We start from the raw sequence: 14106 nt of genomic DNA on the forward strand, positions 1-14106 counted from the left end.
GGACCCCCCCCTCTAGGAGCGTCTCCTGACGTTCCCAGGGCGATCCGGATGGGCCGAATGGAAGTCCCGACATAGTTCTTTATCAAGGACATCCCGAGCAGGAACCCAGCAGCGCTCCTCAGGACCATAGCCCTCCCAGTCCACCAGATATTGCAACCCGCCGCGGACCCGGCGGGAGTCAAGCAGGCGATTCACAGTGAACACAGTCTGCCCCTGGAAGATGCGGGGGGGTGGGGGGTTCCTAGGGGCAGGGGCATACGTAGACGTCAGTACGGGCCGTAACAGGGAAACATGGAAAGTGGGGTTGATCCTCAGAGTCCGGGGCAACTGGAGCCGGTAGGAGACAGGGTTCACCCTGCGCACCACCTTGAAGGGGCCAATGTAGCGAGGAGCAAGCTTGCGGTTCTCCACCCGCAGTGGAAGGTCCTTAGTGGACAGCCAAACACGCTGCCCAGGGCGGAAAGCGTGTGCAGGTCTTCTATGGCGGTTGGCCTGAGTCTGGTTGGTTCTGGAGGTCTGTATGAGGGTCTTCCTGACCTTGCTCCAGGTCTTGCGACACCGTCTCACATATTGGTTGACCGAGGGCACCCCCGCGTCCTCCTCCTGGTCCGGGAACAGAGGTGGCTGGAACCCGAATTGGCACTGGAATGGCGACAGCTTGGTGGCCGATGACTGCAGGGTGTTGTGGGCGTACTCCGCCCATGGCAGCCAGGTGCTCCACGATGTCGGGTTATCCATAGCCAGGCCTCGCAGGGTGGTTTCCAGGTCCTGGTTGAGCCTCTCCGTCTGACCATTGGACTGTGGGTGAAACCCAGAGGAGAGGCTGGCAGTGGCTCCGATGACCTTGCAGAACCCGTGCCACACTCGGGAGGAGAACTGGGGCCCTCGGTCTGAGACGATGTCCTGTGGAAGACCAAAGACTCGGAAGACATGATTAAACAAAAGTTTCTCAGTTTCAAGAGCAGAGGGGAGTTTGCACAGTGGTATGAAGCGGCAGGCCTTGGAGAATCTGTCAACTAAGACCAAAATGACCGTGTTACCTTGTGACTCAGGGAGACCCGTGATAAAGTCGACTGCCACGTGGGACCAGGGACACCGGGGAATGGTCAGAGGATGCAGGAGACCCTGGGGACGCTGTCGTGGGTTCTTGGTTCTGGTGCAAACCTCACAGGACAGGACAAATGACCTTACTTCCTTCTCCATGTTAGGCCACCAGAAGCGTCTTTTCAGGAAGTCCAGGGTCCTCCGAGCTCCCGGGTGGGCGGTGAGAGGGGAAGAGTGACCCCACTGGAGAACCTTGGCCCGGGCTTGATGTGGGACGTACAAGAGGCCTGGTGGCCCCGTCCCAGGACCGGGGTCCTGGCGTTGGGCTCGTCGGACAGCCTCCTCAATACCCCAGCGGACAGGGGCCACAATCCGGGACACAGGGATAATAGGCCCGACTTCATTCTCCCTGTTAGTGGCAGAGAACAGTCTGGACAGTGCGTCAGGTTTGGTGTTCTTGGAGCCGGGGCGGTATGAGAGGGTGAAGTCAAACCGACTGAAAAACAGGGCCCACCTAGCCTGTCGAGGGTTCAGTCTCTTGGCTTGCTGGAGGTACTCCAGGTTCTTGTGGTCAGTCCAAACCAGGAATGGATGTTGTGCTCCCTCCAGCCAGTGCCTCCACTCCTCAAGGGCCAGTTTGACCGCTAGCAGTTCTCGATCCCCCACATCGTACCGGGACTCAGCAGGACTCAGGCGGTGGGAGAAGTAAGCGCAGGGGTGCAGCTTTCCTTCCGAACGTTGAGAGAGCACCGCGCCGACACCACTGTCCGAGGCATCCACCTCCACGATGAATGGTTGGGAGGTGTCCGGGAGAACCAGAATGGGTGCCGTGCAGAAGCGGTCCTTGAGGTCTTTGAACGCCTTTTCTGCCTGAGGAGACCAGCCATAAGATCCACCTGTCCCTTTGGTGAGGTCTGACATGGGTGCTGCCACAGAACTGAAGTTCCTGATGAACTTGCGGTAGAAGTTAGCGAATCCTAAGAACCGCTGAACCTCCTTAACGGACTTGGGAGTAGGCCAATCCCGGACGGCCAGGGTCTTGGCAGGGTCCATTTGGAGTTGGCCTGTCCGTACAATAAATCCCAGAAAGGAGACCTCGGGAACATGAAATTCGCATTTCTGGGCCTTGGCGAACAGATTGTTCTGTAGCAGCCTCTGGAGAACCTGGCGGACATGGTGGCGGTGCTCCTGCACGGTCTTGGAAAAGATAAGGATGTCGTCGAGGTAGACAAAAACGTATAGGTTAATCATGTCCCTTAAGACGTCGTTGATTAGGGACTGAAAAACAGCTGGTGCGTTGGTGAGTCCGAAGGGCATCACCTGGTATTCGTAGTGCCCAGACGGGGTGTTAAAGGCAGTCTTCCACTCGTCTCCCTGTCGGATACGGATGAGGTGGTATGCGTTCCGTAGGTCCAACTTGGTGAAGACGGTGGCGCCTTGGAGCAGGTCGAAAGCTGTGGACATCAGCGGAAGGGGATATCGGTTGCGCACAGTGATCTTATTCAGGCCCCTGTAATCAATACATGGTCGGAGCCCCCCATCCTTCTTGCCGACAAAGAAGAAGCCGGCTCCAGCAGGTGAAGTGGAGGGTCGAATAAACCCAGAGACCAGGGCATCTTTGAGGTATTCCTCCATGGCCTTGCGTTCTGGCTGAGAGAGTGAAAACAGTCTGCCACGAGGAGGGGTAGTCCCAGGGAGCAAGTCGATGGCACAGTCGTAGGCCCGGTGCGGAGGAAGAACGGCGGCCCTGCTCTTGCTGAATACCTCCTTGAGATCCCAGTACTCTGTGGGAACTTGAGATAACTCGGTGAGATCAGGGGGCTCGGCAGGAGACACAGGAGAGCTAGAGAGCAGACAAGAGGCATGGCATGCAGGGCCCCATTCCACAACCTGGCTTGTTACCCAGTCTATGCGAGGGTTGTGGCGAGTAAGCCAAGGAAGGCCTAGAATAACTGGGAACTCAGGTGAAGGAATCAGGTGCAGGGATATTTCTTCCTTGTGACCTTGAGACTGGAGGAAAACTGGAGAAGTAACTTGGGTGACTCTTCCATCACCTAACGCTTGGCCATCGAGGGCAGACACAGACAGTGGGACTTCAAGAGGTGCAGTCGGAATATTGATGCTTTGGGCGAAGTGAATATCCATAAAGTTCCCAGCCGCCCCTGAGTCTATCAAAGCTTGACAAGAGTGGACAGACTCACCCCAGGAGATGGAGACCGGGATGTAGATTCCTTGGCCAGGGAGTCCGGGAGAGAGGGTAGGCCCCGTCACAACCCTCCCTCGGCTGGACGGGGCGGTCCTTTTCCCAAGAGTTCGGGACATGATGCTCGGAAGTGACCAGGCTTGCCACAGTAGATGCAGCACTTGTCCCTCCTTCTGCGCTCCCTCTCAGATGCGGAGAGGCGAGTACGACCCACTTGCATGGGTTCTGGACAGTCACTGAAGGAGGTAGACGGTCTCCAGGTAGAGGTAGGGAGGCTGGGGGGGCTCAAGGCTTGGTGGCGTTCTCTCATCCTGTTGTCCAGACGAATAGCATGTGAGATGAGGGTTTCGAGGTCACTTGGGCATCCAATAGAGGCCAGACCGTCCTTGATGGGGTCAGACAGACCATGGTGGAAGGCTGACACCAGGGCAGTCTCGTTCCATCCACTTACTGCTGCGAGTGTTCGGAACGAGATGGCGTAATCTGCGACGCTTCCTCCTTGCCGGATGGACATGAGCTTTCGGGCTGCGTCGGTACTGATGTCTGCCTGATCAAAGACCCGAAGCATCTCTTCAGAAAACAGCTGGAAATCAAAGCACTCAGGTCCCTGTCTTTGCCAGATAGCAGTAGCCCAGGCTCGCGCCTTACCAGCTAATAAGGTGATCACAAAGGCAATCTTGCGGCGATCCGTAGTGTAGGTGGTAGGCTGAAGCTCAAAGGTGAGTTGACACTGGGTAAGGAACTCTCGGCACTCACTGTGCTTGCCGTCATACCTCTGTGGTGCAGGAAGGCTGGGTTCGCGAGGTGAAGAAGGCAGCATTGCAGGAGGCACTGGAGCAGGAGCGGGAGCTGGATCAGGAGCAGGAGCAGGAGATGCAGGCAGAGATGTCAGCTGTGCCAGGGTTTTCCCAATTTGCTGAAGCAGTTCCTCGTGGCGAGCGAGGGCCTCACGTTGGCTGGTGAGCGTACGTCCATGAGCGTCCATGGTCGCTCCGAAGCGTGTCAAAGCTGCCATAATTCCCTGAAGGTTGGCCGGGTAGACAGTTGAAGCAGCCTCTGCTGAGTCGGTCATGACGGAGTCTTTCTGTTAGGGTTTTGCTGGGATTCGAACCTGGTTCGTTGGTGTGATAATCCAGCAAACCCCCACTAGGCCACCAGGGGGATGACTCAAATGCAGAGGCGTGAGGCGGAAGTAGAAAAAGAATCAAAAGGTTTATTTAAACTATATACACTATATACAGGGCAAAACAAAAGACAAAAAAAAAAACCAAAGAGTATAATCCAAAAGAAAAGCAAAGTGCAAAAATTCAAAAGCTAAGAAGATCAAAAAACACAGTACAAAGGAAACTGGAGATAAACATAACAGCACAAAGACTCCGTGACAAGAGGACTGAACTCAGGGGTATAAATAGACAAACTAATTAAGGACACAGGTGAAGATAATTAGGCAATTAACACAAACACAAGACACAGGAACAGTGGCGGCCTCTAGAGGCCAAAATAAACACGACATGAAAAGGAAATAACAGCAGCCTCTAGAGGCCAAAACAGTCCTAGTCCTAACAGGACCCCCCCCTCTAGGAGCGTCTCCTGACGTTCCCAGGGCGATCCGGATGGGCCGAATGGAAGTCCCGACATAGTTCTTTATCAAGGACATCCCGAGCAGGAACCCAGCAGCGCTCCTCAGGACCATAGCCCTCCCAGTCCACCAGATATTGCAACCCGCCGCGGACCCGGCGGGAGTCAAGCAGGCGATTCACAGTGAACACAGTCTGCCCCTGGAAGATGCGGGGGGGTGGGGGGTTCCTAGGGGCAGGGGCATACGTAGACGTCAGTACGGGCCGTAACAGGGAAACATGGAAAGTGGGGTTGATCCTCAGAGTCCGGGGCAACTGGAGCCGGTAGGAGACAGGGTTCACCCTGCGCACCACCTTGAAGGGGCCAATGTAGCGAGGAGCAAGCTTGCGGTTCTCCACCCGCAGTGGAAGGTCCTTAGTGGACAGCCAAACACGCTGCCCAGGGCGGAAAGCGTGTGCAGGTCTTCTATGGCGGTTGGCCTGAGTCTGGTTGGTTCTGGAGGTCTGTATGAGGGTCTTCCTGACCTTGCTCCAGGTCTTGCGACACCGTCTCACATATTGGTTGACCGAGGGCACCCCCGCGTCCTCCTCCTGGTCCGGGAACAGAGGTGGCTGGAACCCGAATTGGCACTGGAATGGCGACAGCTTGGTGGCCGATGACTGCAGGGTGTTGTGGGCGTACTCCGCCCATGGCAGCCAGGTGCTCCACGATGTCGGGTTATCCATAGCCAGGCCTCGCAGGGTGGTTTCCAGGTCCTGGTTGAGCCTCTCCGTCTGACCATTGGACTGTGGGTGAAACCCAGAGGAGAGGCTGGCAGTGGCTCCGATGACCTTGCAGAACCCGTGCCACACTCGGGAGGAGAACTGGGGCCCTCGGTCTGAGACGATGTCCTGTGGAAGACCAAAGACTCGGAAGACATGATTAAACAAAAGTTTCTCAGTTTCAAGAGCAGAGGGGAGTTTGCACAGTGGTATGAAGCGGCAGGCCTTGGAGAATCTGTCAACTAAGACCAAAATGACCGTGTTACCTTGTGACTCAGGGAGACCCGTGATAAAGTCGACTGCCACGTGGGACCAGGGACACCGGGGAATGGTCAGAGGATGCAGGAGACCCTGGGGACGCTGTCGTGGGTTCTTGGTTCTGGTGCAAACCTCACAGGACAGGACAAATGACCTTACTTCCTTCTCCATGTTAGGCCACCAGAAGCGTCTTTTCAGGAAGTCCAGGGTCCTCCGAGCTCCCGGGTGGGCGGTGAGAGGGGAAGAGTGACCCCACTGGAGAACCTTGGCCCGGGCTTGATGTGGGACGTACAAGAGGCCTGGTGGCCCCGTCCCAGGACCGGGGTCCTGGCGTTGGGCTCGTCGGACAGCCTCCTCAATACCCCAGCGGACAGGGGCCACAATCCGGGACACAGGGATAATAGGCCCGACTTCATTCTCCCTGTTAGTGGCAGAGAACAGTCTGGACAGTGCGTCAGGTTTGGTGTTCTTGGAGCCGGGGCGGTATGAGAGGGTGAAGTCAAACCGACTGAAAAACAGGGCCCACCTAGCCTGTCGAGGGTTCAGTCTCTTGGCTTGCTGGAGGTACTCCAGGTTCTTGTGGTCAGTCCAAACCAGGAATGGATGTTGTGCTCCCTCCAGCCAGTGCCTCCACTCCTCAAGGGCCAGTTTGACCGCTAGCAGTTCTCGATCCCCCACATCGTACCGGGACTCAGCAGGACTCAGGCGGTGGGAGAAGTAAGCGCAGGGGTGCAGCTTTCCTTCCGAACGTTGAGAGAGCACCGCGCCGACACCACTGTCCGAGGCATCCACCTCCACGATGAATGGTTGGGAGGTGTCCGGGAGAACCAGAATGGGTGCCGTGCAGAAGCGGTCCTTGAGGTCTTTGAACGCCTTTTCTGCCTGAGGAGACCAGCCATAAGATCCACCTGTCCCTTTGGTGAGGTCTGACATGGGTGCTGCCACAGAACTGAAGTTCCTGATGAACTTGCGGTAGAAGTTAGCGAATCCTAAGAACCGCTGAACCTCCTTAACGGACTTGGGAGTAGGCCAATCCCGGACGGCCAGGGTCTTGGCAGGGTCCATTTGGAGTTGGCCTGTCCGTACAATAAATCCCAGAAAGGAGACCTCGGGAACATGAAATTCGCATTTCTGGGCCTTGGCGAACAGATTGTTCTGTAGCAGCCTCTGGAGAACCTGGCGGACATGGTGGCGGTGCTCCTGCACGGTCTTGGAAAAGATAAGGATGTCGTCGAGGTAGACAAAAACGTATAGGTTAATCATGTCCCTTAAGACGTCGTTGATTAGGGACTGAAAAACAGCTGGTGCGTTGGTGAGTCCGAAGGGCATCACCTGGTATTCGTAGTGCCCAGACGGGGTGTTAAAGGCAGTCTTCCACTCGTCTCCCTGTCGGATACGGATGAGGTGGTATGCGTTCCGTAGGTCCAACTTGGTGAAGACGGTGGCGCCTTGGAGCAGGTCGAAAGCTGTGGACATCAGCGGAAGGGGATATCGGTTGCGCACAGTGATCTTATTCAGGCCCCTGTAATCAATACATGGTCGGAGCCCCCCATCCTTCTTGCCGACAAAGAAGAAGCCGGCTCCAGCAGGTGAAGTGGAGGGTCGAATAAACCCAGAGACCAGGGCATCTTTGAGGTATTCCTCCATGGCCTTGCGTTCTGGCTGAGAGAGTGAAAACAGTCTGCCACGAGGAGGGGTAGTCCCAGGGAGCAAGTCGATGGCACAGTCGTAGGCCCGGTGCGGAGGAAGAACGGCGGCCCTGCTCTTGCTGAATACCTCCTTGAGATCCCAGTACTCTGTGGGAACTTGAGATAACTCGGTGAGATCAGGGGGCTCGGCAGGAGACACAGGAGAGCTAGAGAGCAGACAAGAGGCATGGCATGCAGGGCCCCATTCCACAACCTGGCTTGTTACCCAGTCTATGCGAGGGTTGTGGCGAGTAAGCCAAGGAAGGCCTAGAATAACTGGGAACTCAGGTGAAGGAATCAGGTGCAGGGATATTTCTTCCTTGTGACCTTGAGACTGGAGGAAAACTGGAGAAGTAACTTGGGTGACTCTTCCATCACCTAACGCTTGGCCATCGAGGGCAGACACAGACAGTGGTGAAGATAATTAGGCAATTAACACAAACACAAGACACAGGAACAGTGGCGGCCTCTAGAGGCCAAAATAAACACGACATGAAAAGGAAATAACAGCGGCCTCTAGAGGCCAAAACAGTCCTAGTCCTAACAGATGATATGTTCAAACTCTGCAATTTTACACTGTTGAACTCCTTTCTGATATTGCTCCACTATTTGTCGGTGCAGAATTAGGGGGATTGGTGATCCTCTTCCCATCTTTACTTCTGAGAGCCGCTGCCACTCCAAGATGCTCTTTTTATACCCAGTCATGTTAATGACCTATTGCCAATTGACCTAATGAGTTGCAATTTGGTCCTCCAGCTGTTCCTTTTTTGTACCTTTAACTTTTCCAGCCTCTTATTGCCCCTGTCCCAACTTTTTTGAGATGTGTTGCTGTCATGAAATTTCAAATGAGCCAATATTTGGCATGAAATTTCTAAATGTCTCACTTTCGACATTTGATATGTTGTCTATGTTCTATTGTGAATACAATATCAGTTTTTGAGATTTGTAAATTATTGCATTCTGTTTTTATTTACAATTTGTACTTTGTCCCAAGTTTTTTGGAATCGGGGTTGTAGTATTCTAACCAGAGCATATATATGTGTCCCGCCATGAGATTTTTTTGTACCAGATGCTCTGTTTACAGAATGCGTAGAAACGGCGTTGAAAAGCGTGCAATATTTTGCACCGTTTTCTCTGGCTGATCCAGGAACTATCAACGAATAGTCACTTCAGTAGCACCCCTATGGGATACAGTTACCATTTTTAACATCATCCACGACTGAAACAAGTATAGATCTTCCTTCTGCCATAAAAATCAGCGCATAGCATTTTGATTTGTCGTGAAAATGTGTCGCATTTTTTGTGCAGCATTCGCTTGGAGGCACTAATAGTTCATCAAGTGTTTTCTTGACCTTCTGAGCAGCATTTCGTGGTCTGTTGCTCAACAAATCTGGGAAATTCACCAATAATCTACAGTCGAGGTTGTCTCCTGATGGATTCACAAGGTTCTGCATCATCTGGAGCCAGTGCCTGGAAAATGGACCATTTTGGGTTGTGTACACATGATGTCATGTCAGATTTACAGTAACTTCCCTCGGTCCAATTTCACTTTGGTTTGTATTTCCTGCATCCGGAGGCTTGGTAGTTTAATGCAGCAGGTAGAACTCAAAACCCACAATCTGAGCATCTGGTATGAAAATCTGGTGGACTGACACGTCAGTCCACATATGTCGATTATTCATTTTATGATTTTTATTTTTTCAGTCAACTTCTTAGATGCAGTGAGGCAGAGGATTCAAAAATTTGAGGTTGAGTACATCGGAAACCTGCCTGTCTCTAGAGCAATGGGTGAGTGCTCTATTATCCATCCATCCATCATCTGTAGCTGCTTATCCTGTGCAGGGTCGCAGGCAAGCTGGAGCCTATCCCAGCTGACTATGGGCGAGAGGCGGGGTACACCCTGGACAAGTTGCCAGGTCATCGCAGGGCTGACACATAGAGACAAACAACCATTCACACTCACACCTATGGTCAACTTAAAGCAGACCTGGGCATTTTACGGCCCGCGGGCCGCATCCGGCCCTTTGGTTCATTCTGACCGGCCCGCATAAGGTTAATTAGAAATTACAAAATAAACGTATTTTCTAATTTTACCTCATGCATGGACTGAATGTGCATTGCTTTCATTTTGAAGTTGTGTTCAACAAAAACGCAATGTGCACGACATGAGCATGACATGAAATCCCACGAAACCTAATCCCGCGATAACTACTTCCGTAATTTGTCCAGACCAACCACAAACTTGTACGTCATCCTTCAAACGGTCCAGCCAATCGCATAGTGTGACGTTACCAGCAGGCGCCGGAGCCCGAGCCGATCTGTAGATCTGATACCTACACCGAATCGACGCTGTTGGGAGCAGATCACAAGAAGACTTTAGCCCCCAAAATGTCCGCAAAAAGAAGAAAGGTAGATGCCGAATGCAGGGCTTTCAACAAAACATGGACTGCTAAGTATTTATTTACTGAAGTCAGAGATAAAGCCGTGTGTTTAGTTTGCGGAGAGCAGATCGCCGTGTTCAAAGACTACAATTTGAGTCGGCATTACCAAATGAAAAACACCAAATGAGGTGATTAGACTACAAATGTGGACATCATTATTATAATATGATGTATCTTGCTTGATATTTGGAGTAGAAAGACAATATTGTGATGTCTTTATTGTGTTTTGGGGTGAATGTGACTGAAAAAAATGGTACAAACATTCACATTTAACCATTGTTTTGGGAAATTTGATTGAATAAATGACATTTTTTGTAAGGCAACCTCGTTTTTTCCATACTCTTACCAGTCTTAGCAGCTTGTAAAAACAATGTTATTTACTGCTTTATATAAAGAAATACAATTAATATTATGCAGAATTTAGTTCAGCCTTTTGGTCCGGCCCTCCACAAAATTTTCTGTTTTTCATGTGGCCCCAAGGAAAAAATAATTGCCCACCCCTGACTTAGAGCCACCAGTTAGCCTAACCTGCATGTCTCTGGGAGAAACCCACACAGGAGCACCTGGAGGAAACCCACGCAGACACGAGGAGAACATGCAGACTCCACACAGAAAGGCCCCTGTCGACCACTGGGCTCGAACCCAGAACCTTCTTGCTGTGAGGCAACAGTGCTAACCACTACACCACCATGCCGCCCTGCTCTATTATTACTGTTCTATTATTCAGAAAAAGTTATAACAATGCATTACTGTAAGACACTGTGAGGACTGTTAGTCCTGGGTATGACTTTAAACTGCAACCGGTGGTGAGTCTCATGTCCGGGAGGACTTGAGTATTGGGGAAAGTGGAGTTACCCCTTAATCACCGTTGCTCCCAGGTCCGCTCTGACCTGGACTGGTAGCACCTGCCTGGGTTCCAGCTATGAGTTAAACAGTACATCACCAATAAGGTGCTGGCAGCAGAGCGCCTTTTGGTGCAATGTGGCAGATGAACCCAACAGGGTCAATAGCACACCACCAGATGGCATGTGGAAGAGCCACTCAAATGGCCAACGGATGGCATCACTCGGCAAGTCAGTTGTCACTGTGGGACAATTTCCATACCCGTCATGTCTGTGGCACTTTTGTGCACCACTTGGCATCAGGTCTAGAGGTTCAGATAGACAACACGATGGGGGCACGACATCGTTTGTCCTACCTTACTGTGCAAGGTGCTTCATTAGGAAAGGAGAATAAGAAAGCCCTGTGGCGATGGAGTAAATGCAATGATTGAGCCGCAGCTGCGGACGACTCTGTCGCTCTGATGTGGGCCTCGCGGCACATCTGCGTTTCTGTACATCCTAATGAAGCAGTCATCATCGCTAGCGATGGACAGCCGCCGCTGCCACCGACGACTGTGAGACGCTATTAATTTGATTTATTTCAATTTTATTTGTACAATGTGTTTAACAACGGTCTCAAGCAGCGATCCAGAAACTTAAAAAGTGAGCAAAACGGAGTTGACAAGAAAGCGGCATGGACAAACTCCGTGAGACGACATGAGGAAGAAACCCAATCCAAAAGAGAATTCTTATTCTTCTGCATGACACCAGATACTGCGATTAAAGAAGAATGAAAGCAAATCATATGTACTAAGTGTATTGAAATGATACAATGCTCATATTGGTACGCTCATATTGTGGAAAAAGAGTCCATAAAGCTCTCACAGATTAGTCATTATAAGTCATTTATAGTCAGCTGCTCCAAGTTTACAGCCCGGTTCTGACAATATATACGAAGCAGCTCTTCAAAATATTACGAGATACAGTTACGAAGCTGAAACAGCTCCGCAGAGGGTAAAGTGATGATGCAGTGTGAGGAAAATGCACAGTCATACAGCTCTGTTTGCCCCATGGTTAGTGTCATGACCGTTCTCAGAGAGCACAAGAGATTTTTCATCAAGTGCTGTTAAGGAGACTTCTCTGATGGTTCCCTGGAGGTGAAGGAAGCACTATAACAGCTAATATTGTGTCTCTACAGCTAAATGAGAAAACAAGGCAGAGGGTCAATGGCCTCCTTAATCATCATGATCTGCCATGTTTTGTGGTCAGTATTACTGAACGAGTCACGTTTGAATCAAGAGTTTTGACCTGATGCTCCCAAAGAGAAGCAGTGATGTTTCTATACTCTTGTCTGCACTGGTTTCAAGGCATTTTCCTTCCTTCCTTCCTTCCTTCCTTTTTTTTCCTGGATCATCCAAAAAAAAAATTAACGCTTTCCAATTCCCACTTTTCATGAGGAGATGAAAATGAAAACATGCTTCCAAAACATGTGAAGCTACTGCATGTGTTCACACAAGGTTATAGCTAGCTGAAAAGACGAGCACTCTTCCAAAGTCTGTCTGTGATTAGCTTGTCTTCTCTGATTGCCAGGAAAAAAGAAGAATACCATGCCAGAAGCGGCACGGTGGTGTAGTGGTTAGCGCTGTCGCCTCACAGCAAGAAGGTCCTGGGTTCGAGCCCCGGGGCCGGCGAGGGCCTTTCTGTGTGGAGTTTGCATGTTCTCCCCGTGTCCGCGTGGGTTTCCTCCGGGTGCTCCGGTTTCCCCCACAGTCCAAAGACATGCAGGTTAGGTTAACTGGTGACTCTAAATTGACCGTAGGTGTGAATGTGAGTGTGAATGGTTGTCTGTGTCTATGTGTCAGCCCTGTGATGACCTGGCGACTTGTCCAGGGTGTACCCCGCCTTTCGCCCGTAGTCAGCTGGGATAGGCTCCAGCTTGCCTGCGACCCTGTAGAAGGATAAAGCAGCTAGAGATAATGAGATGAGATGAGACCATGCCAGAAGCTCTCATGGACTTCCAAGGAACCAGGAGTGTTTACACACTTGGCCCTAAAACTTAAGTCCACACCCAGGATCGATTCTGGGTCTGTTTGTGGGAAGGCACCACCTTTGCAGATTTGTTTGCTCGCTTCTGCTGTGGGTCCACTTTTTGCAAGGTTTAGATTAAAAAAGCAGTTTTCAAACTCAAACAAAAGCATCGTGATTTTGCTCCGAACAGCCTTGGATCCAAGAAAAAGTCATCCTAAGCTTTTTGGCTTGTTTAAGGCTGTAGGTTTTCGCTTTATTCCTAATTTTATGTGTTTGGTCCTGGTAGGGATGGAGGTGCTGAACAGGGCTATTGAGAGCATCATGCACTCCAGAGACAGAGACGAATGGGAGCCGATTGTCATTCACGTGTCAGACACAGTGTTGTCGCTGTGGAGGGGAGAGGTACGGATGGATATGTATCAACACAAATCAGCAGATAGAATTCATAAGGACGCTGCTTCAGTGTTCTCAGAGAAGTGTTTCACAGAGTAGTTATTAGAGACTGTTTAATTTTAATGAAGGTTCAGTCTGTCTGTTTGTTGTTTTGCTTGCTTTAGGATGGCGAGGACCCTTTTTGGGAATGCCAGGTACGCTACCTGACCTTCCTTGGTGTCGGTCATGACACACATACCTTTGCAGTGATAGTGGACGCCGGGACACAGCGCTTTGAGTGTCACGTCTTTTGGTGTGAACCTGACGCTGGTTTCGTATCCGAGGCAATACAGGCAGCATGCATGGTAAGTAGTACTGAGTGTGCAAGAATATTGTTGGCTACTATACAATTAACAGTTATTCCATGAAATCGAGTCGTACATGAGCTGATAGCTGACGAGGCACATAGCAATATAAGCCGTGTATGACGAGACTGAGTGGAATAACTGTTTTATTCTATCCACAGTCACTGGATTTTGAGAAACAGAGCATTTTTATTTTATTTTTTGCAAATTCGATAAATAAAAACTTTGTACGAAACGTCCGACAAAATAATTTCCGCTTAGAATGTAAACAAACTGCCGAAATGACAGTAGCAATTTGTGAAAAATGCGATAATAATAATTCTTGAAAAATAAAAAAAGATATGATCTTACCATGAAATACTTTCATTCCATATTTTGTTGCTTTTCTTTTGTATTTTTTGGGGTTTTGTTTGCGAGTAGTTTTCATTTCATCCTCGGTTGGTTCAGCAACATGCTCCGCCATTTTCTTCTTGTTCTTCTTTAGGTTTTTTTTTGTGGTTGGCAAACCAGCTTAAAGGTGCATTACCGCCACCGACTGGATTGGAGT

General features: G+C 50.6%; 1 protein-coding gene across 1 annotated transcript in view; it reads left to right on the forward strand.

Moving 5' to 3' along the window:
• apbb3 (amyloid beta (A4) precursor protein-binding, family B, member 3) overlaps positions 1-14106 on the forward strand; it is a 72446-nt gene that overhangs the window by 57745 nt on the left and 595 nt on the right. The window contains exons 10-12 of the mRNA XM_060934926.1: positions 9237-9320; positions 13109-13224; positions 13380-13559. Coding sequence (XP_060790909.1) covers positions 9237-9320; positions 13109-13224; positions 13380-13559 — 380 coding nt within the window. The remainder of the gene's footprint in view (positions 1-9236; positions 9321-13108; positions 13225-13379; positions 13560-14106) is intronic.

The sequence above is a fragment of the Neoarius graeffei genome, chromosome 12 (genome assembly GCF_027579695.1).
Source record: "Neoarius graeffei isolate fNeoGra1 chromosome 12, fNeoGra1.pri, whole genome shotgun sequence".
Classification (NCBI taxonomy): domain Eukaryota; kingdom Metazoa; phylum Chordata; class Actinopteri; order Siluriformes; family Ariidae; genus Neoarius; species Neoarius graeffei.